This window comes from Epinephelus fuscoguttatus, linkage group LG5 (assembly GCF_011397635.1).
Source record: "Epinephelus fuscoguttatus linkage group LG5, E.fuscoguttatus.final_Chr_v1".
In the NCBI taxonomy this organism is placed as follows: Eukaryota; Metazoa; Chordata; class Actinopteri; order Perciformes; family Serranidae; genus Epinephelus; species Epinephelus fuscoguttatus.
The window spans coordinates 4469125-4497100 of NC_064756.1; the positions used below are offsets into that span (position 1 = coordinate 4469125).

At 44.9% G+C, this 27976-nt stretch overlaps 1 protein-coding gene and 1 long non-coding RNA gene across 2 annotated transcripts in view; one reads left to right on the plus strand and one right to left on the minus strand.

Annotated features, from left to right (window-relative positions):
- Positions 1 to 27976, plus strand: part of LOC125889201 (uncharacterized) — a 409754-nt gene that overhangs the window by 231100 nt on the left and 150678 nt on the right. The window lies entirely within an intron of this gene.
- chrd (chordin) lies at positions 3741 to 27369 on the minus strand. Its single transcript, XM_049576899.1, has 21 exons — positions 26928 to 27369; positions 23410 to 23513; positions 23178 to 23304; positions 21151 to 21303; positions 20817 to 20934; positions 19214 to 19301; positions 18076 to 18217; positions 17692 to 17829; positions 17322 to 17404; positions 14511 to 14658; positions 11880 to 11986; positions 11461 to 11740; positions 11078 to 11319; positions 10870 to 10983; positions 8232 to 8423; positions 7939 to 8032; positions 7683 to 7739; positions 7398 to 7501; positions 6894 to 7157; positions 4927 to 5020; positions 3741 to 4750 (listed from the first exon to the last, which is right to left on the minus strand). Exons 1-21 carry the CDS (start codon positions 27067 to 27069, stop codon positions 4686 to 4688), a joined length of 2856 nt encoding a protein of 951 aa, XP_049432856.1. The 5' UTR covers positions 27070 to 27369; the 3' UTR covers positions 3741 to 4685.

The following is a 27976-nucleotide window of genomic DNA, read 5'->3' on the forward strand; positions in this document are numbered from 1 at the left end:
CAGGAAACACAGGGATGACAAATAAACATGCATCTATGCAGCTTGATGGATAAGGGCCAATCCATAGTTAAAGATCTTTGTGATTTGGTGGGTTGGACGTCACTGACCACTCACAGACAGCAGCACTGGTATATTTTGATTTATAAAGCAATATTCTCTGTTCCTTTCTGTGTGTCAGCTCTGGTAGTTTCCAGCTACGCTCCTCCAGGTGGTTGCTTTTTAACGTACCCTGGGTTTTCACAGATCTGGGGAAAACTGCCCTCTCCTACTCTGTACCTTGGACATCAAACAATCTTCATAAAGATCTATAATTACATACACATATATGAATTTAAGGGCATCATAAAGAATGTTGTGATGGAGATGTGCTTGTTGTTTTTGAGAGGTGTACTCACTTGTTGTTTTATTGTGGATTTTTGTGTTATACGTTGCATTTTAATGTGTTTTGATCGGCTGACCTCGACCAGGTCTCTCTTGTAAAAGACATTTTCAATCTCAATGGGACTTCCCGGTTTAGTAAAGGTATTGATAATAAAAATAAACAGACTCAAACAAACTCTCTTTTTAGTTCTGGCAGGGTAACAACAAGCAGGAAGTTTGTACGCTTCTAGGCTGACCAAACGTCCTCTTTTGCGTCCTGTCTGGGGGGTGTTTATAAATTGATGATAATGTCCGGTTTTGCGTGTGTGTGTGTGTGTGTGTGTGTGTGTGTGTTAGAGTGCAGCATGGCTGCATATTTCTGTCCAAAACCGAACCGAGCCCGACATTATTTAATTACTAAAGCACTGAGTCACACAGTTGTTATGGTTACAGGCTGTTTAACAGGCCGGGCGTGCGCCGTGGGTGCTCCGTGGAGAGGGAGACCTCCGTGTTTGAGACGGGAGCGGGAGGCTGGAGGTCCGAGGCTTCCAGCGAGGGTAGCGGTAGAAACACACAGCCAGTGTGTGTCTGTGTGTGTTATGTTCAGGTGTTGTCACGTAAATAACAGTGCCCAAGCAATAAACAGGACAGACAATAGGATTTTATTTATTTTTACACTACATTTTCACTGAAAGCTGACCGAATCTGACCCGAGCCCGAATACAATTTATACATTTTTGACCGAACCCGGCCCAACCCGTCGGGACCTTCTAGTGTGTGAATGTGTCCCCTATCTATAGGGCCCTATCTGAATTTCTGAGATATTATTTTGTAATATAACTGAATTTTCTACCCATACATATAAGCTTTAAATATATTAAAATTAGCGAGTATCATTTAAGTAGGCTATCTCGTGGCCCGGCCGAGTGTCCACTTTTTTGGAAATCAAAATATGGTCACCCTAGCATTCTCACTGCTGCGATGTGTAAATGCGGGACTGATTTAAGGAATATGCACGCAGCACTTTTCCATGTTTAAACCATACACACAAGGGCTGTACAGAATTTTGCGTTGTTGTGTTCCAAGTCTACGCAGTGTGAACGGGTGTGGGTGAACATGGACGAGAGTAGCAGCAGCAGCTAACGTTAACTTAGCTAGCACAAGCTAACAAGCGTGGACTGCCAGACATTGTCCTTTAATTCATTGTTCATAAAATCATCCCGTCTTTTATCAAAAAGGACGGGGTGCTGTGAAACGAGGCTTATCAACCTTTCTCCCAAACTGTCCTGCCTGACTGGATTTTGGACTCTCTCGTTGTCTGAGCAACGTCACTATAAACAAACAATTTCATTGGCCCGGCTGTGTGGTTCCGCCGGCAAATTCCGCAGTGGTCAAAGTCTGGGCAGAAACTTTTTTAAAAAGGTTCTGCCCTGGTGTGCAAACTTCCATAAGAACCCATGAAATCAGCTTTTATATTTTTCCGCTAGAATAATCCGCGCGGATATTCACCCTCAATGAGAATGGACTTTAATGGAGCTACAGCCAGCAGCCATTAGCTTAGCTTAGCATAAAGACTGGAAACAGGGGAAAATAGCTAGCGTGACTCTGTAGGAGCGTCAAATAACCTGCCCACCAGCGCTTCTAAAACGTATTACTTAGCCTTTTTATGTTGTTTGTTTCCACATGTACATGCATCGGAATTGTGGTTAACGAGGGAGTTATCAGCAGGAATGTTTCTCGGCCAAACTTTGAGATCCAGGGTTTTTTTTGCATCCAAAACATAATTACGAACTTGGACTGTCAATACAAAAAACAATAACGAAATATAAACAAACCAGCCTTTTAAATAAAACAGCGAGATGTTTTTCTTCAACAACAAAGAAGAAAAGCCATCAGAGTCCAGTTCATCACATGTGGCTCTGATTTAAATTTAATTATAGCGATAAATAAGACGAATAGTCATCACAGCGCCGGGCGAATGTTTCATATCAGTAATAGACTAAACAGACATCCGAGGAGGTGTCAGTGAGAGACGAAGAAGAAGCCGTAGGGAGAGCAGCCTGTTCTTATCAACGAACATTTCGTGCTGCATCTCTGACATGTTGAAAATGATTTAATAATTTTGGGCAACTAAAAGAAGCCTGAAGCAAAAATGTTTATTTTCTTAAGAGAAATCATTGGAGACGTAGAGGGAACATAGCTCTGGGCTAATTCCTGTTAGCTGTTTGGTTTCGATCATTTCTTTGGACTTGTCTGTGTGTGATACTGTTAAAATTACTGATTCACACACACACACACACACACACACACACACACACACACACACACACACACAACCATGTGCAGATGCATGTCTCAGGCTGGTACACGTCTCATGTTCCTTCATAGGCCACCACAGACCGTACCTCAGAACGCTTAACCTTTGACCTCCACCATCCGGCTTTGAAACCCCCCCTACGCACACACACACACCTCCCTGCTGGCCCAATGATGACTTTACAACATGCCTTTAGTGTGTAAACACACACACACTTACACACACACACTGCTCTTTGCCTCGGGGAGGTCAACAGGTGCCCTCAGAAGCTCTTTCCACCAGCTGGTTTTTAGGAGGCAACTTTTGGTGCAGTACCTGAATGTGGCCAGCAGAGTGCGGTAGTGTGTGCATGAGAGAGAGAGTGTGTGTGTGTGTGTGTGTGTGTGTGTGTGTGTGTGTGTGTGTGTATTGGAAAAGATTCTGCTTGCCCTTTGGCAGTGTGTGTGTTCCCGATTCAAGAGTTTGTACATGTGTACATCTGTGAATATGTGTTTATGTTTCAGTCTGTCTGCACCGTGTGTGTGTGTGTGTGTGTGTGTGTGTGTGTGTGTGTACATGGGGAGGTACATAAGGGACAAAACCTTGCTGAGCACATGTGGTCACTGTCTGAGGAGGAAAGCAAGCAAGGAAAGGAAAGAAAAGGAGAGCAAAAGGAAAGAAAAGGCAAGAAAGGAAAGATTTTCTTACACCCTAGAAAAGATGAAATAGTGAAAAGGCAACAGGAAATTAAAGGGCGAGGAAGAGAGGAGGTAGAGAAAGGATACAACATGGACAGAAAGAACGTAACAGGAAAAAAATTGACAATGGTGAAAGAGAAAGAAAGTGAAAGATGAGTTGGGTCAATCTGGCTCGTCATCCTCTGCGATCACAGCTCCACAAGTGAAAAACAGAAGAAAGAAAAACATGAAGAGAAAGAAGCAGAAAAAAAGGAACAAAGTGGAAAACTAAAATCCCAAAGACTCCAGATGAAAACCCAAGATATAAACTCAAAAACGGAAACAAGGGAGGGGTTATTAGGGGGGGAGCCAGTTGGCTGAAGCGTCCAAAACAAACCCACAGGTATTCCCTCATTTACCAACAAACATCTGTTTATTTTGTCTCCACACCATTCAATAAATACAAAATACAAACCATATTCCATGTTCATAAACGACAATGATAGAAAATTCATAAAATATTACTTAATTTGAAACAGAAATAGAAACAACCGAAGCAGAGAATCAACGGGAGGTGAAGGCAAAGCTCTTATTAGTATGACAGTGAAATAACAACCAGCTGAACCATTTCAGGCTGCGTGACTGAGTGGAAATATTACAACGAATCAAAGTTGCAGAAAGATGGGGTATGGCACTGTTTCCCAGTTTCCAAACTGTTTTTTAACCCTGCTTTGCCACCCAGGAAGTTTACTGTTTCTGTGTTGCCAAATGGTCGTATTCTTTAATGGTATAAAACACACACACAGTCACGCTCACAGACACACACATTCAGTCAAATTTAAGTAACACTTTCCTCTATCCAGTGAGAGCAGGGAGAGCTACAGTACAGTAGCTATGGCTGTACTTCAAAAAGAAGCCCTGTCGATGAAATACAACTCGCGCAATCTTGCCAAAGTTTGCCCCTCAAAGCAGCCGGACCAACGGCGGAAGGATCCCATTCATCAGCCGTGTTGTATTTCTACATATATACCGTTTGTCCTGTTTGGAAAACTGAGCAGTAAAGAAATTCCAGCAAAAACGGACAGCAGGAAGCAGAAGGCGAAAGGTTTGTAAAGTCCAGTTGGTCCTCTTCATAGCTTCATCCCTTCACTCAACGAGTCTTTAGAGAATTTCTGTTTTGTCTCCATCTCTGCTCCTCTCTGTTCATTACAATCCTGAAGCTGATAAAAGTGGTGGGTGTGAGGTGAGGTGAGGTGAGGTGAGGGAGGGAGGGAGGGTGGGGAGACCCAGTGTGCAGTTCTGGGTTTGGGTCCATCAGGGAGGGAAGGGCGGTTCATGTGGGTCCACACAGATCATTGTCTCTGGGTTCGCCTTTTGTCTGGAGCTTTCATCGTCACGTCGTCTTCCTCTTTGGAATCTATGGAGAGCAGGAAAATCACGTTATATCTATGCCGTGTTTGAAACATCATCATCAAGACAGCCAAACAAGAGAACACTTTTTAAATGACTGTGTAAATGAATGACATTTCTCTGTATATTTTACCGATCATCTTTGCTGTCACTGGTTTGTGTACGTATGTGTTCATTGCTTACCAAGACATTCAGGACAGCACGCGCCCTCTTTGCGGGTGATGTTGGTGCAGGTCAGTACTGGACACTGCTTCCTCTGACACTTCGTCACACCATGCTGTGGAGAATAAGAGAGGAATATGGAGGGTTGATGAGAAGAAAGCACAAGGTGGTGTGACCTGAACGTATCACAACAAGCTGTGAACACAACACTGACATATTAGCATTGTTTTAAGTTGATAGAGCCAACATGTTAGCAAACAGCTGCCTGTTTACACATCCAGAAGACATGGGGCAACATTAGCATTTATTTGTAGTCCTATCTTCACTCTGTTTTAGCTCTGCTTTTGGTCTCCACCAACTTATGACAAAAGTATATGGCTATTTTGCAGCTAAATGCTTCCCTATGTTGACCAGCTAGTTGCTAACTTTAGCTGTTGTCTCGCCTTTAAGCATGACAGCGTCAAATCGACATCTTTGTAAAACGGACAGCCGGCAGGACAATGTCATAGGCAACACCAGTGTGATGTTTTAAAGATGTGTTATGCATGCATGCAGCTAGAAACAGTTAGCAGCTAACTCGAAGAAGAAGAACAGCAGCCACAGACTTTTAAAATCCATGTAAACATTTTAGTCTAATTAAAATGGTACTAAATCGAATTTCGGACTAAGTCAGACTAAAACACCCAGATAATGTGACTCCTGCATGTATACAGTCAATCAGACCCAAACTGGCCGAGGCGCTCTGAGCATGCTCCACAGTTTCCGCCCCGGGCTTTGACTTGGAAGTCGAATAGCATTAAATGTGTAAGAGAAGAAGAAGCCGGTAACAACATGGAGAAATCTACATCCAGAGCCGTGACTTTTTGGACAGACGAAATATACAAAGCTGTAAAGTTGTCCACCATGGTAGCAGTTAGCTGCTAGCTAACCGTAGCTAACTTTGTCAATTGTTTGGTCTGTGACGTAATAGGTCAACAGGAAAAAGGTCCAATACTAACAAGCTGAAAGGGGGCATATCTCCACCTATCGTAGAGGAGTCGCACATACTTAGAACAATCAATCAATTCCCCTCCCGTGCTTGTATACTGGGACAAGGACAGTAGTCCAGTTAAATGGCCTCATTGAGCTGTAACTGTAGCTCCACTTCACTGTGCATGTAAACGTACTGACTGAGGTCTGGGAGCTCCTTACACTCCGAGCAGAGGGCCACATCAACCGCGATATTACAGGGATGGTAAATTATTTATATTGCAATGTTATGCCTTTGTTATTGTTTAGAAAGCGTTGCCGACCGTACTAAAATTTTACACTGGGGCAGCTTTGTGTTGTTTGGTTCTGTGTATAAAGCAAAGGAGGCGTAATAAAAGGACTTCGCAGAGGCCCCATCACACAGTCTGTGCTGTTTGGTGCTGGGCAGGTGTTACACAATGTGTTTATCAGAGACTCTTTACTTAAAGAAACTGCGTGCTGTGTCTGGAAACTGTTGATGAGAGCGGCGAGTGTGAGCCAAACCAGTAAAGCTGCAGGCTGTAAAACCAAAACAGTGAGGCGAAGGATGCTAAAAGGCTGCGTAGATCGGAGGGAACGGCAGAGTTGGCGATAATTCTCTGTGAGCAACCCGTTTCATAGTGCTCAGTCATTTGGCCAATTGATCATATAAACGTAACAGCTTTAAACTCTAATTAGACAAAAGTACAACAGCCCTGCCAGAGTCCAGGCTTTAGATCATCATGATCAGAGCGCTCGTATTTTATGTTTGAACAACTTAGTCTGAACTCTCTGTGAACTGTGATTCATCATTTAAGTGCTGTAATAAAAAGATTGTGGTTTAATATTCCACTCCAAAACATTAATAGAATTAATTAACTTTTAATGAGTTCCCTTCCAGCCGTCCTCATAACCAACAACTTTACTATATTTAAGTGACATGTCAGCAAAGAAATAATATTTACTCTAGGCTCGTATTTCTCAGGAGCCTCATTACTTACATCACACCAGCAGTTAATGCACTTCATCTCCCCCACCGGCGGCACCCAGGGATGCCAGTTGTCACTGTTCTGGTAATAGTTCTTGCCAAATTTGCAGTGCCTCGGGCCATCTGCTTGCATCATGTCGCCGTGCTCCAGGCCTGCAGCCGTCTTCTCCTCCTCCGGACACTCCTTACAGCAGTCGGAGGGATTACGTCTTACGGGATGGCTGCAGGTCAACACCGGACATGTCACCTTCTCACAGTGCACCTCCCCTGAAGATCCCTGTGGACGTAATGTAGCATTAGCAGGTTAGCAGCAGTTAATTTTATTCCAGCATAAAATGCAGCTGACTTGTTTCTTTTTCCACACAGATAGTTAAAAAGTCTGAACATTCCCTGAGGTCGAACTTATGAGAAATGCATTTATGTCTCAGTTTCTTTGGACTCTAGATAAATGATCCATTAAGGGATTTTGGAAAGTAAATCCAGCCAGATGTGAACGGGTTTAGTGGTGTATATTTACCTTGCAAGTGCAGACGGCACATTTAATGTAGCCAAAGGGAGGCACAAAGGGATGCCACGTGGTTCCTGGGGCATGCATCTTCTGGTCTCCTTCAAAGTAGCAACCTGAGAGAAAGGAAAGGGACGAAAAAATGTTACAGTCAGCGAGAAAAAGCCTGAATGATTCAAAGTCTACATGAAAGGAAGACAGTGTTAAGACATGTAGAAACAATACAAAAAAGCCTTTAGAGAAAAAAAATAGTTTAAAAAAGACGTGTCAGTCAGAGGCAGGAGAGGTAGTACCTACCCTCAGGATGTTCGTCCACCCTCTCTGGAACTTTCATATCCTTGGGCTCCTTCCTCTCTGCACAGGAAAAAGGAAATGGAGACATAAAAACAGAATTAGTTTTCAACTTTATGATTTCTGTCAGGAGCACGGTGGGAATTCACCCAAAAGAATAAAATCTACTCACAACCTGAGACTCCAAGCAGCATTACTGCTATAAAACATACTGTCACATATTCATGCACCTCATTTAAAACCAAAACCTGTCCCGTCTTACCATCACAGATCGGGCAGCATTTGTCCTGAGGCTGAATGGTGCGGGTGCAGGTCAACACCGGACAGATGACCGGATCACAGATCACAGTTCGCTTCTGCAGAACAAAGACGAGAGGTATGTTTTGTATTAGACACAAAATGACAAACAATATTCAGTCCTAACATGCACTCTGCAAACAAACTCCCAGCCTCTCTTCCACTGAGTGCCGCAGCATGCCTCCGAGTTGATTAAACCATCAAAGAGCTCTTTTAACAAACACATTTAATTGCTTCCTCTGTGTTTGTTGTCTTTACCTGGCAGCTGCAGGAGACACACTTGTCATAGTTGGGAGTCCAGCGGGAGCCGTGAGCCTGGTGCTGGTTCTCGAAGAAGCAGGTATGGGGGTCTTTCTTCAGCTCCTCGGGGTCCTTCACAAAGAGGTCGTCAAACTCAGCCTCCTCCACGTCCGCCCTGGTCCCCAGCTCACAGTTGTTGGGCACGTGGACCTGGAGACAGGAAATGTGCGGAGAACAGAAAGAAGGGAGAGACAGAGGTGGAGGACATAAAAGGAAAACAAGAGCACAGTGTAAAGAGGTGGTTGTGGGTGAAATGTGTTGAGATAAAAGGGGGGAAATGAAAGAGAAGCAGAGGGAGGAAAGAAAGATAACGGGTGGTTAGGACGTTAGAGACTGGTTGGCCGCACCTGACTCAAGGCTGGTCTCAAGCTGATTTGTTAATTGTTCCTAAATGGAGCGTTTCAAGCAGATGGCTGTTTATGTGTTGGACCTGTTTGCTATTAAAACAGCTGGACTCTTCTGTTGTGTGTGTGTGTGTGTGTGTGTGTGTGTGTGTGTGTGTGTGTGTGTGTGTCATCACTTTCTTCGTTAGCCTAAAAAACTCATCAACCACTACACCTGTGGAGCTGCCAAGAGGTTTGTGGGTGACTGAGAGCTGCGTTTGTGAGCATTTCTGAACCCCAATAAAACTTTTACTTTCTTCAACAAAGTGTCTCCGGGCAGACAGCACCTGCCAGTGAAAGTGTGTGTCTCAGTCGGCTGCTGAGTGCTGAGCGCTGAGAGAGCGATCACATGGACACGTAAACGCTCAGATGGTTAAAGGAGGCCCAGAGGACTCTGCTGCTCTTCTTTCATAATCTAATCACTTATTTTACTTTATTATGTTTTTCCATGCAAGAGTTTATTGTTGTGTTGTTATTGCCAACAGGGGATGAGGGTGTAGCAAAAGCTAAATTATACTGACTAATAATGTAAACGAATATATTTCACTGGTGCATCTCAGGTTAGGAGCTACAAAGTGATCTTTTTTCCTTGGTCTCACATCTTAAGGCTCATTAATACTTACTCACGTACAAAAATAGATACATCCGTTTCAAACATCGTGAACATCACTGCCGTCATACTTCCACATGTCCTTTATGTTGGCATAGATACAGCCAAAAGATGGCAATAGAGGGCGAAGTCAAAAGTTTCACACAACAATAAATGAGGAGACAGTGGTGGAGGTTGTAATGTTGTACCTCTGGAGCTGGTGTTGTAGATGGTGGTGGTCTGTGCAGCCATATGGACGGAGAATTCTTTTCACTATGTTACCGATTTATTCTGTTCCACCAGTATTTAAAAGTCTTCACCATCTCCTTCAGTCGTATCTCATTTGAGCTACTCCACACTGCCTTCAAAGTCTCTGGAGGTGTAGACAAAAGGCACCGTCCGTCTCTGTATCTAACATTGACAATGCATGAGCTAACATTTTAGCACTCTGTGGCACAATCATTTTTAAATTTGAAAAGATTTGTTCAGTTTAACGTGCAATTTAAGGTTGGAAATGTGTACTATAGCTTGTGCCCTCAATGTTTTCCATATTAAACGGACCTGCACTTATATAGCAGTCAGTCCTGTGATAGTCTGGCGACCCGTCCAGGGTGAATCCCACTTATCGCCCAATGTCAGCTGGGATAGGCTCCAGCTATCCACAACCCCCAATAGGATAAGCGGTTACAGAAAATGGATTGTATAGTGCATTTCTAGTCTGCTGACCTCTCAAAGTGCGTTAACACTACATGCCAAATTTACCCTTTCTCTGGTGGCCAAGGCTACAATACAAGCTGCCATCTGCTTCTCAGTTTTAAACACACTCACACGCCGATGGCAAAGCCACTGGGAGCGATTTGGGGTTTATTGCCTTGCCCAAGGATACTGAGATGTGCAGGCTGGAAGAGCTAAGGATCGGACTGCTGATCTTCCAAGAAGTGGACCCAAGCTCTACCTTCTGAATCACGGTTCCCCCATTATGATAAATCAATATTTCGATGCAAAAGTTCAAGCACAAATCATGTAATCCAGAGCTTTTATTTTGAAGTGTAAAAAATTGGCGACATGGACCCTGAACTAATGAATAAGGAGAAATCAGGACCCCATGGCTGGACCAGTTGGGAACCACTGACCCAATCCCTCCTTGTTGGGTCCCGTTGTGAAGGTGGACTTGCTTGCACTGTTGGCATTTTATTGTGTCATGGTTGTAAAATGGTTTTCTTGTAGTGGTAAAACAGATGGAACCGCGCGGGAAATGGTTTTGTCACGCTTGTCCAGAGTTGGTGCTGTAGGTGTAGGTGTGGGTTTTGCATTTCTTTCCCCATTTTAAGTTGTTAATTCATAATTTTATCAGAAAATCTGCGATCTTTAAATTCTTGTTACGCCAAAAAATGTCTAAAATGTTTCCTCAGAGTGTGTTCACGTCATTGCCTCTAGAATGAATGTAATAATGAGAGACTAAAACTCTTCACTGAATTAGAGACTCATGAAATTGTTTTAGAAACATTTGCAGCTCTAAAAGCCTGAATGAAAACCCTGGCCTATTCTATCAACAGAAGACACTGGCTTGAACTGAATAACTGAACCACATCTGAATGTAAAGTTGCAGCTTGTCTTCACGTACCCGTCCTCGTATTTCTCCTCGGGGGTTGGTCTTGGTGCTGACCTGGATGAAGGCTGTTCCCTGGTCCAGGTGTTGCAGTAACTCAACACCGATGTCCTTCAACACTCCCTGAGCCTGGAGGAGCGATAGGAGAGTGTGTTTGAGTGTGTATATTTGCATACATTTGTCTTGTATGTATGTGTGTGTGTGTGTGTGTACGCTGACGTACCTGTGAGCCGTAGAAGCCGGTCAGCAGCCTCTTGTGAGTTGTGCTGCTGTCGTCTAACTCTCCGATCTCAGCCAGGCCGTGGAGGTGGGCGTTCACGGTGAGGTCGTCGGCCTTGCTGAGGCCCGCAACGACGATCTCATAATGCAGGTGACACTCTTTGTCCACTGACACCCAGGCGTGGCCAGAGGCGCCAGTTCTTACAGGGGGAGACACAAAGTGGCCAGCCAGAGGGACGGGCAACTCTGGAAGAGAGGAAGATGTTGACATTAGTGATATTTTTCTGCTAGAAAGCAATCCCACGTTTTTTTAGCTATCTTATGAATATCATGACCTCCCTCCCACCACCCTGCCCTTCTCCCTCCCCTGCATCCATCGATCCGTACCATGCCTGGGTGCCTCCAGGCCGCTGTAGTGCAGGGCCTTGATCTGCCCCCTCAGCTCCCCCTCCTGGTTGTGAGTTGTGGCCACGTTGATGAACAGCTCGTTCTGCAGCAGCATGTGGATGTGTCGAGCCTCCAGACGACTCCAGCTGCCCTGCGCCTGACCCGTGGCCTTGTTGTACTCTGGCGTCAGGTCGTAAAGCACGGAGCGCTTGTTCCGCCGCCGCGGCTTCAACTCGATAGTGAGGCTGACAAACTCACTGGTGAGACCTGCGACCTGGACCTGGACGAGGAGGATGAGGGAGAGATGGTTAAAAACTACAACACAGATGTAGCAGTGACTTAACCTTAGGAAAAAACATAGGTTTTTGTCTTCTTCTATAATCAACTGTAACAAAAAGATGTAGTTGACAAATCCATACCTGGTAGTCGAGTGTGCCGTTATCATGGAGGTTGAAGATGGCGGATCCCACGCCTCCTGTCTTCCCCGGTGTCAGTGCATCACCGCTGGACATCACACTCTGAATAGCTGAGCCAGACAAAGACAGATTAATATCAAAAGTCCACTTAAGAGCACATTCCTGCCCAGATTACTTATCTTAAACCATCACTCTCCCCCTCAGTCTCCTCTAAACTACACTCCAGCCTGACAGCATGCGAGATGAGGCAATGATTTCTGTCATGTTGAAATTTGCTGGTTGTTTGAGGGAGGGGGAGAAAGGGGGCGCGTTACATTCCCTCACGTTCTGCAGCCGCACACTCACTCACATTCCCCTAATGTCATGTGTTCACCCAGGAACAGTCATTGAGGGGACAGATTCAATTGAACCACTAATCAGGAGGCGTGTCTGCTCGTGTAATTGCCTGCGTGACCTTCGGGCAAAAACATACGTGTTGTTGCACTGTCTGGCAAACACACACACTCACACACACACACACACACAAAACCCACCCAAGGTTAAGCCTTAGGATGAGGTAACCCTTGTTGAATGCAGTGGGCTTAAAAAGATTGAGCCGAGAGGACAGGAGGGAATGAGTAACAGAGAAGGATGAGAAAAACGCAGAGAGAAAAATTTTTGAAAATGACATGAAGACAGAAAAAAGCCAGAGAGGAGGAATGACGCCAAGGATACACAAAGAGGACAGCAGATGACGGGATCGAGACGTGGAGGGAAAGAAGGAGAGCGGGAAAGAGAAGGAGGAGGAAGGAGAGGGAGAGGAGTGTGTTGGGTTTGAATTCTTCACACATAACGTCAAGCTGTTAATCACAGCACTGGAACACCAGCAGACTGTGACCTTGGCAGCACCTCTGCCTGTCGGTGTGTAAAACTTGGACTTTTACATATTTGCGTGTCTGATTTTGAGCGTGTTAAGACAACGAGAGCATCTTCTAAAGTGTTTCAAAGTGACACCTCGATGTTCAATGTTCACGTTCAAGTATGCGTCCCATGAAAAGGCCATATGTGTGTGCTTTAACAGTTTGAGACAATTGGGCCGTCCACAACATTCCAAAAACCTCTGTCTCTCCTTCTTTGTGTCTTTCTCTCACACACACTCACACACACACACACACACACACACATATGGACAGACATGCATACACAGTCTTGGTGGGCCACCAAGTCAAACAGAAGGTCTATAAACATGGTTTTCCCCCAGCGATAAGACTTGAAAGGACGGAGACAGAAAGAAAGAGAAGAAGTATTTATAGAGGCGAATGACAAAAACAGCCACAGATGGACTCGCACAAACCAACTGCAACGCAAAACACATTCTTAGCAACCTCTGTGTTTGTTGCTTCTGCAGTGTTTAGTACCACCTCGCTGGGATAACGTGACGAGAGACATGAAGCAAACTAGAATTACCATCTTGCGGTTACATGCCTCCGCGAAACCGTCAAGTTGCTGTTACAGTTTACATCCATCTCTAAAAACATGGACGCTTCACACACACACACACACACACACACACACACACACACACACACACACACAGTTTCAAAGTAGGCACCAAAGATTAGTGTCACCAACTGAGTGACCAAATGTCTCCCCTGCTGTTCCTGAGACAGGATCTTGAATAATCACCGTGAAGTTGACCTTTGACCTTTTGGATATGAAATGTCATCATTTTATCCTACTAGACATTTGTGTAAAAATATTGCCATAATTTGTTCTAACTTCGACTTTTGACCGCCAAATTCCAATCAGTTTATTTGTGAGTCCAAGTGGACATTTGTGCCAAATTTGAGAAAATTCCCTCAAGGCCTTTTTGAGGTAACGGTTTCATGAGAGTGAGACAGATGCAAGGTTATTATGACCTTGACCCTTGACCACCAAATTCTTAAGTTCATCCCTGAATCCAAGTGGACATTTGTGCCAATTGGAGAATATTCCTTCAAGGCCTTCTTGAGTAATCATGGTAATCAAAGAGACTAAGATGCAAGGTCACAGTGACCTTGACCACCAAATTCTAATGAGTTTATTCGTGAGTCAAAGTGGATGTTAAAGCCAAATTTGAGGAAATTCACTCAAGGTCTTCTTAAGATAACGGTTTCATGAGAATGAGACAGATGCAAGGTCACAGTGACCTTGACCACCAAATTCTAATGAGTTTATTCGTGAGTCAAAGTGGATGTTAAAGCCAAATTTGAGGAAATTCACTCAAGGTCTTCTTAAGATAACGGTTTCATGAGAATGAGACAGATGCAAGGTCATAGTGACCTTGACCCTTGACCACCAAAATCTGAAGTTCATCCTTGAGTCCAAGTGGACGTTTGTGCCAAATTCGAGAACATTCCCTCAAGACTGTCTTAAGATATTGTACTGATGAGAATGGGATGGATGCAAGGTCACATTGACCTTAACCTGTGACCAACCAATTCTATGCAGTTCATCCTTGATTCTGAGTGGACGTTTGTGCCAAATTTGAGGACATTCCCTCAAGGTCTGCTTGAGCCCACAAGAAGGGGACCGGCGGATGGACCATCGCCGGCGTGGACGCATATCAAGGTTTCAGTTCGCCTATGTAAAGGTGTTTGATAGCCGGACACTTACTGTCACATGATTTCCTGCCGGTGATGAAGCCAGAGATCTGTCTGGGATCCTGACCCTCGGTTGCCGCGGCGATCTCCAGCTGACCACGTGATAACCAGAAGAGTTCCCGGCTGTTTAAGTCCGTCAGCACCTCCGCGAAGTCCGGGTCCTGCACAGATTGAAACAGTTAGCTCGAGCTGCTACGTGTGGGTCAGTGAGTGAATAAATATAAAACCATGTTCCATGTAAATAGATGCCTTCTCAACACCAGAAACGAAAATGTTATATTATGTTTTTAGGACATGTTGACATGTTGTTAGTACAACACTGACGTGTTACCAGGGCAACCAAACCCCAATGCGTTTAGACAAAAGACAGACTGGTGACATGTCGCCAACTGAACTGAACTTATCCTCTCAGTTTATAGCAAACAGAGATGAGAGAGCCGCACAGATCCCAGAGCAGCACCATCTCCTCCAGATAAGATTAATTCAGCAATCACAAACGCATCACAGAGTCAGAGACCATTAAGGGCACAAACAGTTGTTACATAAAAACACATGACTTTAAATCAACCTCGTTCACGAGTGCACACTTGGACCCTGGGCGAAAATATGGCTCGCATTGCCTTAACACGTTTCATATTGAGTGAAGTTTAATTTCGAGCAGGCAGGCTGAAGGACGGGGGGGTGGGGGGGGTCCAGGATGCTGAAAAATGTCGGAGTAATAGGACAGATGTACGAGCGTGTTGAAGAAATGTTACTTTTATGGCTTCAGGGCCTCAGTTCAATATAAATATACATGTGCCATAAATCCACACAGCGAGGAGCCAAAACAGAGACGAGGCTGGGCAGAGGGAAGGTGACTTATACTGGGGAAACTGAATGGGCAGAATAATGAGAGCTAAGTGAGGTGCAAAGGGATATATTTGGGTCCTGCATAAATCAGGTGGAGCAATAACCCTGTCAGGATTACCGGTCCTGTAAAAAATGACTTCACACATTTAAAAATCAGATGTTCGGCTGGTGTGTGTGTGTGTGTATTCAGAGACGTACAAATAAAAGCGAGTATCATCTTCAGCTACAAACGATGTGCACTCTCTTGTTACTCAGCTAGACTGCAAATGAGTCAGCGTTTTGTGTTTCAGCGTCTCGCTCGAGGACACTTGGAGGGGTCATGAGCCAGTTGCTGAGCTTGAACTTTTCACATATTTTCACGGACGGTCTCTCTCACCGCTCGGCCTGAGAGAGGCGCATCGGCCCTTCACGCAATTCCTGGCAGAATTAAAAACAGACCCGCCTTTCATCACTCCTCCTCCTGCCTCCTTCCTCCCTCTATCCATCTCAGCCCACAGACCACTAACCACTGACATGTGTGAGGAGTGTGTACGCAGTCCATCCTCTCTGCCCCCCCGTTCTTCCCCTCTTTCCTCTGTGTCTCTCATCCTTTGCTCACATCTGTCTCCTGCAGAAGTTCCTCTCACACACTTTCTCCCCGCTCTTGTTTTTCCCTCTCCATCCATTTTTCTTGTCATGTCTCAGGGTAGTTAGCTGTGATCAGAGTGTCCGCGACAACAGCGTTAGGATGTGGTGACCCAACCACATCCGTCTCGGAGCGGAGGGGTGGAGGGGAACCAGGAGTGTGAGTGTGCTGCTGTGTCATATGTTCCTAACCAACAGCAACACCGCTGCTCCTCCAGTCCTGCTCCTTAATTCATCGTCTGTCCCCGATAACACTTTTCCCTCAACCCTCCCACTGAACAGGCTGAATGCTGGCCTAGTCCAGGAGTGTTTTTCCATATAATTTGGGGCAAACACTCAAGTTTTCAAACGTGAAGATAAAAATGTTTGGTAGAAAATGCTGCACAGCTTTTACTAATGACATCAGCTGTGAAAAGCTCATGCTGAACCACAAAGCAGGGGCCACTTTTGGAAAAAGACAGGAGGTCAGGGGTGTTGGGAAGATTTGAGGACAACAAGCTTTCCCAGAGGAAAATGTTGCTGATCGAAGTGTTCTTGTATTTGTCTCATCAGAAATAAATGCACTTCTTATTTGGAGATGACAAAATCTGGATCTGTTTCTCCTAACCTCCACCCCTCTTTAGAAAATCAGCAGGAGTTCCTTTGCTGAGAACAGATCAAATACAGGACTGACACTTGAATTTGATCACTGGGCCACATTTTTGAAATTGTGCAGGATCATTTACGAGCCAGTCAAGTTTCCTTTGGGTCTTACTTTTATCTCAAGAGCTGATTGTTTCAGACAAAGAAAGATTACTGCAGCAAGAGAGGGGAAAGAACATTTTAAAATCTTAAATTATGATCGGACTGAGACAAGAGGAGGGCTGTTTCTCAGGAGATGAATTTAAGAAGCATGAGCCTACTTTTGTTATATTGAGCTGGTTCGGTGGAATTGAACTCAAGTTGGTTTGCCCCCTCAGTGCGGTTTGTTTGTGCAGGTGTGAACACAGCAGTCACACTCAGGTGTGCACCAAAACAACCGGACCGAGACCGTCTTGAAGAGGTGGTCTCAGTCTGGTTCCAAAGGAACTCTGGTGCAGTTAGTTTGTGGTGAGAAGGTGTTCTGACCTCGATCCAACCAACTGCAGTCACATGACACATTGTTTGGGTTAAACATGAGCATGTTACAGACTACCACCACCTGCTGGTATGGAGAGTTATTTCTCTCAGGTGGAGAACATACGTGCTAGTTGCCCGGTGTCACAACAGTCTGCCTTTGTCGCCCCTGTTTTTTTGATGTGGATTTGGAGTGTCTGGGCCTTAAGGTGAGTATCACCGCCACGGTTGGTGGTTAATGTACGTTGTTACTCACGTGAGAGGTGATGTTGGCTCGGATCTCCCTCAGGATGTGTTGGCGGTACACAAGCTGGACTTTGATGGGCACCACGACGGGCTCTGAGGAGAGAGACACAGGTTTCTCATTAATGTCTGTCAAAAAGGTCAACACCTCAACAGTGGTTTAGAAAAGCTCAGAGGGGATTGGCTGAAACTGATAGACTGACATGGCAACAGAGATCCCAAATGAGGATTCTTGTCTCTTTCAGCGGAGGTATTGCAGGTGTTTTGTTGAAAGGAAACATTTGCCCTTGCAGGGGTGAAAAATCTTAGTCTGGACTTTTTGAAGTTCTGTCTGTCAAACCCACATTTTCTCCACACTCGTCCTTCTGTGTCTCACGTCTCACCTTTGTCTTTGTGTTTGATGAGGCCTTGAAGGACGAGGATGAAGTGGAGGTTGTTCTCTGTGTCACTCAGCGTCAACATGGCGATGCCTCCCATGCCTGAATTCTCCTCCTCCGATGTCAGCGTCGAGCTGAAAGTCTCTGTACACAAGACACGTGCACATTACCACACTGAGTGTCTGTATTCTCTTACACAACTTCTATACAAATACTCGTCTGTAAACAAAGCCCACACTTTTTAGCTGCATTAATCCATGCGAGGCTTTTTGAGATTATGTGAGAACATATACAATTCTGCTGCTTTGTAAATATTGAGTTTACTGTGTACTGCAACACAAAGACAAAGACACACATGTCTAAAGGGAAAAATAATGCGTGTACACCCACCAGCAAACAGCGCCCTGTGTTTGATGATCTTCCCCTCCACTTCTTCTCGTGTCCCTGTCAATGTGGTCATCTTGACGCGTATCTGCTCAGACTGCAGCTGTCGCATTACGGGCTTCGCCAGGTTCTTCCACACTCCACAGATCTGCACACACAAACAAAAACACAGGCAGGTGAGCTGCGGTACCGAAACAGCACAGAGAGAGACAGATATCCAAACAGACAACTCATGCACATCTGCTAAATACATCAAACCATGTGACTGTACTCTCGACCCCTGGCTGCAAACCTTCAACATAAAGCCACTGCGTCTCCCTGGGAGCCCAGGGAAGAAATGTGGCCGAGTGCCGGCACCTCATAACTCTCAGTTCAGGGGTAATCTCCATTTTAATTAGCGATGCTCTCTGTCCCCCTGCTTAGCAGTGATGTAACATGTGAAAAATCTGTCTAAAAGTTCTGCTCCAGCAGAGCCCCCCCCCTCAGTTCCTTTCTTGTGTTGGAGTGTTTTCTCTGAGGTCCTCTGCTGCTTGACACTGACATTTATCTAAAAATAATAATAGGCCAATTTCTGGGACCTGTATTTAGGGGGGCTCCTGCCTCGCTGAACAGAGTGTTCGAGCCTGAAATGGAAGGAGGAGACGTGTGTGTTTTGGCAGGAAGTGATGTGTAGTGAGGGAGTGTGTGGACACGCACGCACGGATACTACTGTTACACCAACATATCACTTTACTGATTTATCAGGATAATATTGGCTTTTTATTAAACTCAGTCTTGTTAACCTCTGACCTGATGGCAGCCTCTCAGAGTGACTGAGTGAGTGTTGATGTTTACTGTAATCAGACTCTGTTTGGGATGTTTAGAGAGAGGCAGTGAAGCAAGGAGCCAGTGTCACAGTGTGTGCATGTGTTTATCGTTTATTATTGCAGAGTGAGTTATGGGAAAAGAAGTCAGAGTTTGAGCACAGAGTCATGGAGTGAGAGCATTCATCATACCAGTACTTAACTTCTCTCTCTCTGGGGAAACACACACACACACACACACACACACACACACACACACACACACACACACAGCACGCATAATGAAAACAACACTAATGGAAGCAACAGGGGACAAATTTGCTATTTATGTGATGTCTTACCATATCTGACTGTCCCTTGGGGACTCTGTACTCAAACGCAGTCGTCCCGTCTGAATCCAGGAAGGCTATTTTACTGGGGCGGTCCATTCTGAAAAGGAAGGGAAGACAGAGGGATCAAAATGGACACTTTTTCTACAGCTCACTACTTGTGATGAAGTGATAACTTAGGTTAAGCAGCGAGACCACGCTTCTCTGTCCTGCTGATTCAAATCACCTGCACCTCATCAATTCAATCACCTGCTGTGAACTTTACAGTGTGTCCAACCCTTTCCCCTGTTTGTGTTGCTGTGCGTTCCAATCAAAATACTTGCATACTATATAATACGCCAGGAAAAGATTTAGTATGTCCCAGAACTCAGTACGTCAAATGCAGTGTGCCAAAAATACCAGGATGTTCTACTACATGTGGTCAGGTTTTGTAGTATGCTCTCATGGCCATTCTGACCCACAATCCTCTGCACAATGTGCTTTCATGGGGCCTGAATATTAAATTTTTAATTAAATAAAATAATCATAAATATAACCGACAGCAAACAAACACAGGTATTAAACAGCAATGACAGATGTGTTAGACTCTACCATGTATGCACTTATAGTTGCAACATAACGTCAGAGCTCTCTGTGATAACCTCCATTTCGTGCTAGCTTGGTGAATGGCATTTAGTTTTATCTCTATGGTAACAGACATATGAGTAAGAGGGTCAAAGTTCAGGACGTAATATTATGGGGAAGTAGTGTGTGCATACTGCATGCAACAGTATGTAGTCTTTAAGGGCAGCTGCGGTGCATACTAAAAATAAAACGGCTCACCTGCTAGCACCCTTGCCTCACAACAACATGGTCCTGGATATGAACCCCTGGACGATTACGCAGCAAGTAGTCTCGCTCACCAGACCTTTGTCAAGAAAAGAAAGGTCTGGCTGGGCCGACTCTCACTTAAAGAGAAGAGGAAGAGAAAAAAAACGCCCCGGCTTTTTTTATTTCTTTCAACCAATCACAGTCATATTGGCCGGTGCCACAGCAACGGTGTGCTTGCAAAAATATTGCCGGGGGGAAACAGGTTTTGATGTAACACGCCCACAAAAATATCGCCTACAGGACGCGAACCATGGCAGAAAAATGGCTACATCCCCGCAAGATCAAACACCGCAAAAGTTAGTAAAGGACGTGTTGAAAACTGCAACCGGAGGTGGTAGGGCGGGACTTCAGCGGGTGGCTCGTTCCGCCCAATGAGAGGCTGATCTATGCATCGAACTTCCGCCCACTTAGACTACGCAGCAAGGAGCTCACAGAGACATGTCCTCCACCCTGAGCCTCGGCCCACGGGTTCGTAAATGCTCTATCAGAATACGCTGATCTCTGATCCTCCAGTCGTCCAAATAAAACCATTCTTATATCGTACATATGTCGCTGTCTTTGTTAGTGAACTACTTCTTAATGCTGAGTGCTACCACAAATGACAGATTGTCACCGTTTTTTAAGAAAATATTTGCCGAGGAAAGGAGGAGCAGTGACGCTACTACGGCTGAGCACCACCTCCAAACTAAAGCTACAAAACAAATCACAGACGTGCACGTTTCAGCTGTGACAGCGTGTGTCTTACCTCTGGTATGTGATGGAGAAGGCCAGGCTAGTTCTGGTCAGAGAGAAGCGAGCTCTGGCAACACCGTTGGAGCTGGGCAGCCATGATTCTGTCACTCCTGTCAATACTGCAACAAAATCTGCAGCAGGAGAGAGGAGTAGATGGGTAATTACTAACACATGCCATATTAAACATTCCTGTTTGTGGAGTTTTTATTGTGCTTTGTGTTTGAGTGTGTGCATATGTGCACGCATGTGTGAGTTCTGCATGAATGAAGCATGTTTAATTCACATTTTGGAGGTTTTATTGTCTGTGTTGGTGGTCTGTCCACCTGTCTGTGGCTGCTGGTACTCACCAGTGCGGCTCTCCCCTGCGCCCAGCTCCTCAGAGCTCAGGTAGGATCGGTCGTTGTATGATTTATGGAGGTCACCCTCCTTATCTTTTCCCGTCTCATGGAAATACTCAAAGCTGTCCAGCACAGAGTCGGTCTGTTTCTTGTCATCGTCACCTGGAGAGGGAAAAGACAAGAGTTAAAAAGGTTTGCTGACACCCAGTAGAGATATGTTAGCCGTTGAATGTCGGCCTAAATCAAAATCTTTATATTTCGTGGTAGAAATACTATTAGCAGTAGTGGCATTCTGGTTTCTCGTGTCTGCCTTTGAATCTGTTTTAGTATCTGCAAAGATAAACCAAGTGAACCCAAACATTTCCAAACACTCTGCTACATCGTTCTCAAAGTCTGGCGCACAGATGATACCAAAGCATCAGTTCCCCTTTTTTCCCCTGATTATGTTTTCAGGATGGATGAAGAGTGTGAAATATGCGAACATGTGCAGCCAGAGAAAAAGTGACAAATCGAGGCTGAGACAGACAGGTAGGAATTACAGGCAGACAGGCGAGAGATGGTAATAAGGAACGACGTCAGACAGCAATTTCAATTCAGTGCTGACGGCTACATTCTCTGTGTCTTCCTCACTTCCTCTGTCTCGGCCAGGGGTAACTAACCAGCCGAGTCTCTTGCAGTTGAAGAGCTTAAGGAGAACTGGGAGTGACACTGGCGTGCGATCCCAACAATGACCCGCTGTTCCACAGAAAGTGCTGCGCGTCTTGATGTAATGTGTAGACCTAACTGCTCCACACACACACACGCACACACACAGACACACACACACACACAGTGACACATGCAGCGATGCTCACTCAGCCAAACACAGCCCCACTGACTTGATCTTAAGAAAGAAAACCACACACTGGGTCTTAGTCAGCCACAAACTGTATTTCTCCGAGGCAGTTTTCTGAGGAGCTCGGCTGGACTGTCTGCTTTCTGTCTTGGTGTCTGATTCACACACACACACACACACACACACACACACACACACACACACACACACACACACACACACCACCCACAAATCTCAAATCTCATCATTCCTCCCTCACTCCTTTGCTCCACTGGGCATGCTCAAGGGCTTCTGGGTAGTGTCACTCTCGCTTCGCCCCACTTAAGTTAGCAACACTGTATCCTCAGGTGCACTAGTCATTACACACACACACACACACACACACACACACACACATACAAACACATACACAGACTCCATTTTCCATCACTTACACAAATATACTAGCCGCTTTGGTGCCAAAGCTAAGACAAACACACTCAACCTTTTCCTTAAAACCTGACCACAACACACACACACACACACACACAGCACAGTGTTGTCCACACACTGCTTTACCTTTACTTTCCATTCCATTACCAGACACACAGCATAGAAAAACACCCAATCTGCTGAATAACAGTGCAGCATGACGACCCGCCCTGCGTGCGTGTGTGTGTGTGTGTGTGTGTGTTTGTGTGTGAGCATGTGCGGGGGAGCTCTAATTCTCTAATAAGGTGGAATTGTGTGTGCAGCAGTGTGTGGAGACAAGGTAAGTGGCGACATGTGAATGAGGCTAAGTAGATGGGTGGTAGTCTCAGTTGTGGCTGCTTAGAGAAAATGTCCATTTGATGCGGCTGGATGGGAAATCAATTGACCTGCTCATTGTAGCTAACAGCTGCTCTGAAGGCTAACTAGTTGACCCGAGGGTGGGGTGGCGGGCAAAGAAGTGGGAGTGCAACAGGGAAAGACGGAGGAGAAGAAGACAGAGAGAGTATGAATCAAACAAAGAGCAAACAAAAATCATGGAAAAGAAAACCATAGCATCCCCTCCTCTCAGAGCTATTAATTTTCCCTTTTCCCTGCAGCAATTTCAGCTCACTTGTTTTCTCAGCTGACTGTTTGATGCATTTCAGAGAGCTAGAATCTGGATCACATGTAAAAGAAGACTGAGACGCTTTGAGGGCCAGCAGGTGGTGAGATTGGATCAGCAGATGATTACCTTTAGGACAGGTCTTGCAGCAGTGGCCTGGCAGCAGGATGGGATCGTCACAGTCTGGGTCTGGACAGTCCTGTTTGATGTTCTTGCAGTTTACTTTCCCAAACACCTTGCCACGACGACTCTTTTGCTGCCAGAGGAACACCAGAGACACAGACGCGTTAGTCAGCTTAATAAACACACTGTGACTGCACAGAGGACGTGTAGAGAGGAGCCACGCTCAGACAGAACTCACAGTTTCGCAGTGGCACTGGACGCAGTGCATGACACCGAAGGGCTCCCCCAGGTCTGGGTGCCATGTGTCCTCCAGGGAGTAAGACCGACCTCCGAATGAGCATCCTGTAACACAAACACTGCTGATTCCACATGGCTGTCTGCAGGTCAAACATCGGGGAGTTATGATCACTGTTTGGCTCGTACCAAACCAGACGCAGTAAAATTATGATTATGTGTTTTAATTGTGCTCGAGTGAATCACAGAGGAATTTAGTCGAGGCATTTTAAGATCAGACTAACACAAAGTTCTTTAAGAGCAAGAGAAAGTGCGACTACACGGCTTTTATGAAGTGTCAGACATGCAGGATGACAGGCTCTGCAGACTGGGCCACTGTACCCCCTTTTTATATTTCACAACAAATAAATCTTGCATAGCTCATTGCCCAGGCATGTTGGATGGAACCGAAACTCGCTGGATGCCTCATGACTTTTGGGACTGAACCTCACATCCTGTCTCATCTAAATGATCCATGAGCAGGCGAGGGAGACATTCAATTTTCCACTGAAAGATTATCAGAGATTCCCAGAAATACATAATGTAGGTCAAAGCCTTTTACTGTTAAGAAAGATATCTGATGAAGCATTTTAATAAAGTTTGACAGCATGCTGTACATGCTGTATGACAGTAAACACAAGCAGTAGGAGGTAAGAGGTTGGGGTGGGCGGAGAAAATCAATACAGCGTAGTATGGTATCATCACACAGTGCCAAGTATCAATTTTTTATCATATAAATGATTAATATTACAAATACAAATTAGTAACCAACTAGAATAAAACAGTCAACTGCTATTTCAGTTTACTCGATACATTTTGCTGCCAAAAAATTGTGATAACGTATCGTGGATCTTCACCGCTAGTAAGAAATGCTGTATAAATATTAAAAGGATTATTACAGTTGATACCATACATAGTACAACAGTTTTCCAACATCAGAGATGAAATGAAACAATAGCTATAAAGGCTACAGGCTGACTTTGTTTACATCCACATCAGACAGCCCAAGGGTTTGGCAATCTCTACTATTAAAGGAGCCATTATTGGCCAAAAAAACAAACCAAAAATCTGCCTGGTGCCACAAAATGTATACCAATAATGGTATTGCTATGGATTTACTACAAGGTAATTACTCTGCAGTGGGCTATTTATAATTATTTAGTACTTTAACTTTGCAGCATTGATGGTGAAAGCAAATTAATCTGTTCACACACTATAAAATCCTCTATTTTCCTCTGAGACTTTTCCTTATTTTAGATTTGTAAACCTTAGTTAGCCTCGCTAGAGAGACTCCACTCCACTCACCATTGATGCTGAAGTTCAGCAAACTTCAGAAAAAGCCAACCTGGCGTCAGGGGGAAATGTAGCAGGACATGAACAAAAATTAAGGCAACTAAAGCCTGAGTATGGCAGTGGGAGTGGTGGTTGCTGGGTCCAACAAACATGGACTTTCACACGGGAGATAGGTGTTTGTGTCCTGTAAGACTACAAAGATAAACCCTGTTCTTTTGCCCCTGAATCTGACTGTTTGTTGTTGAAGGTAAAAAAAAAAAAAAAAGTCAATTTGTGGTGTTGTACCGACGTAGTACTTTTATTTTGAAAGAGACTGTATGCAAACTGTACATTTCCTGTGAAAACGGAAGTGTATTTTGAAAACAGACAGGTGCGAAGTTGACACAGCGTCCCAGGGCGTCAACAACCAACACACCCAAGATACCTTGGACGTCATATGTGGACGTGGAAAGTCCATGACCAAACGTGGACATGTGACGAGGTTGTAGTCAGAATAAGTTGAAAAAGTAGACATATGACGCACATTTTAGTTGATGAAATGTTTAAAAATTTTTTAATTCAATGTATTGATTGATGATCACTTGAGGCCGACAACAATGACAAATGAAAATATGAATGAAAGTTAATTTTATGTCAAAGCCACAGGGAGCCGCTGGAGAGGGTCTAAAGAGCTGCATGTGGCTCCGGAGCCACAGGTTGCCAACCCCTGAGATAAACTATGCAGGAACTGAAGCCTTTTTACAAAGATAAAATGGGCTGAAGGTCAGCACACTGTTGACATTGTTTCACAAGAAATCTGGAGCTGGAGCAGAGCCATAACTATAAAGAACACATCACCGTGTGGATATACAGAGACTGAACTGTGTTCTGATGCTGCAGGAGATAAAAGCAGCTCTCAGTGGTATTATTATTATACTACAATCATAATTGGGTGTTAGTCACGCTGTGTTCCTACAGGAATATTATAGTGATCTTTGGTTAGGATAACTGCCTGTGAGCAGTGTGTGTGTGTGCACAAACACACACACAAACACACACACAGATGTGATGTTACCCCTCGCCAGCTCCACTCGGGCTGATGGCCTGCCTCTCTCACTGCTACCAACCTGGTTCGCATTATTCTTTCATTAAAGTGACTCCACACTTTAAACAGTCCAGTGCAGTTACAGGGAGCCAAACTGTGAGCCGCTCGCTTTGCCTGCAACTCGTGTCTCTGCTGAAATAAATCATCTGCGAGGAGCCAATGCTTGTAATGGAAAGTCGATTGATTACAGTTTCCAGCAGTGAATTACACGTTGAGGCGGCGGTGACCGTGGAGTTCCCACAGTCCTCCACTCCACAGCTAGTTACCTTATGAAAACCGCAAGCAGCTCTGTGCGCTGGGGCTTTCACACATGAATCAAATGGCATTCACTGCGGTTATGACTCAGATGTTTGCCTCTAGTTTACACATGAGGAGACTCAGGCGCTGGAGAACAATTCAAGGGAAATGGGGATTCACAAAATTTGGTATGTATGCCTTCACAGAGGAGGAAGAGGAGGCTCTTTTTACTTTAAAAGATGTGTGTTAATATGTTTTAAAGAGAGGCTAGCCGGGCTATTGCGACACTTGGCGTGCAGCTCTCAAGCGGCTCAACTGGGGTCATAACCTGGCGCAGCACGCACCACAATACGCCAGGCTTCACCAGAAAAGTAGCTAATTTAAAGAGTTCTTGTTTTTTAAACAAAACTATGCATCCGTCATATTTAAAATTCATCAAGTGAGAATAATGGTGTCTTCAGAGTAATTCGGCATGACTGTAATGACAAATGGCAGCACTCATTTTTTAATCGTGACTTCTAATTGTCGCTTTTAGCTCGCTGCTGCCCCCTTCGGCGTGTGTTCGCTCGTAGCATTTTGCGGAGGAGGGGTGACTAGTTTTGAAGGTTTAAACTGTTGTGTAAGTGTTGTTATTGTGTTTGATAGCAGCCGAATTATAGATTGGGACCTAATATTAACTGAAAATGTGTAGTTGCTTTACAGTCTCTCAGAATCACAATCTCCAGGACTAGTTGAATTAAAAATTACACCTTTTTGAACGGAGTTTTGCTGCTGTGTTTTGTGGACTACCTCACACACTGGTGAGCTCCTTCTTGCAGCCAAAGGAAACAAAGTTAATACGTTTTAAATACATGTGTGACGTCTCTTACCTGACACGGCTTTGGATGGCACCGGCTCTCTCTCTGACTGGATGGGCAGAGAGGAAGACTTGAGCCGCGAGGCCGCTCCGGTGTGCAGCCACGCGCAGCTCAGTACGCACAGCAAGGAGCGGAGCGCGCGGGGAACCAGCATCCCAAAAAGCCTCCTCTTCTTCAGGTCTCTCCACGAAATACTTCCCTCAAACCTTCCGATATGGAGTTCTTTATACAGCCACTGCCGACTTAAAGGCGACTTGACTACACTCCCTGACAGAAACTTTTCCTCCGTGCGTCCAAGTCTCCTCCTCACGGTGTCATTAGTTTGAAAGTCTCCTGTTTTAAATCATCCGAGCTTCAGTTTTCCGAAGACAGGACATAGCCAGCTGTGTCTGTCCTCAGTACCAGCAGCCTCCTCACAGTCGCGTCCCTCTCTGTTTTATAGCCTGCTCTCCTGACAGCTTGAAGCGGCCACCGGCCGGGGGGAGGAGGAGGAGGAGGAGGAGGAGGGGGAGATGATGATGGGTGGAGGTGGGAGTGGGAGTGGAGGTGGGGGTGGGTGATGGAAAAGGGAAATTGACGCCTGTATCAATTCACTAACGCTTCAGATATGGAAATGAGCCTGTGTCTGAATCATTTAATGGGATACCAAAAACTTCCATAACACTGTTTTTTTCCCAGAAAAAGTCCAGGGAGCAGAGTCAGGCTGTAAATATGGAGCATATGTTTCCTGCCAGAGTTCCCTGTTTTTATTTACACATTTAAAAGTTTAGGCAGAGTGACATGTTGCTTTATCTTGATGGTTAGAAAACCTGTGTGAAGTGCCAAATGTTTCCTTATTATTTTTTTATTTTCTGATTGTTTGTCACATCCTCCTGAGACCTGAACTTTGTTTGATACGCATTTTTAATTTCTCCGAGCTATTTGGGATCAGCAGGACCTGATGAGCATAAAAAACTAAATATTATCAACAATAATAAAGTCCCAGTGTCCTCAAACAGGACGATAATAAAGTTCCAATGTTCTCTAACAAGACACCATCCTAGTGTCCTCCAACGAGACTA

Excerpts from the sequence above, each read along its gene's own strand:
- chrd (XM_049576899.1), bottom strand. The coding sequence starts at position 27,069 with ATGCTGGTTCCCCGCGCGCTCCGCTCCTTGCTGTGCGTACTGAGCTGC. Across the intron at positions 10,984-11,077 it reads CCGGCTTCTACGGCTCACAG|GCTCAGGGAGTGTTGAAGGA; the intron begins GTACGTCAGCGT and ends TCGCTCCTCCAG. Across the intron at positions 7,740-7,938 it reads ATGCTGCCCGATCTGTGATG|AGAGGAAGGAGCCCAAGGAT; the intron begins GTAAGACGGGAC and ends TTTCCTGTGCAG.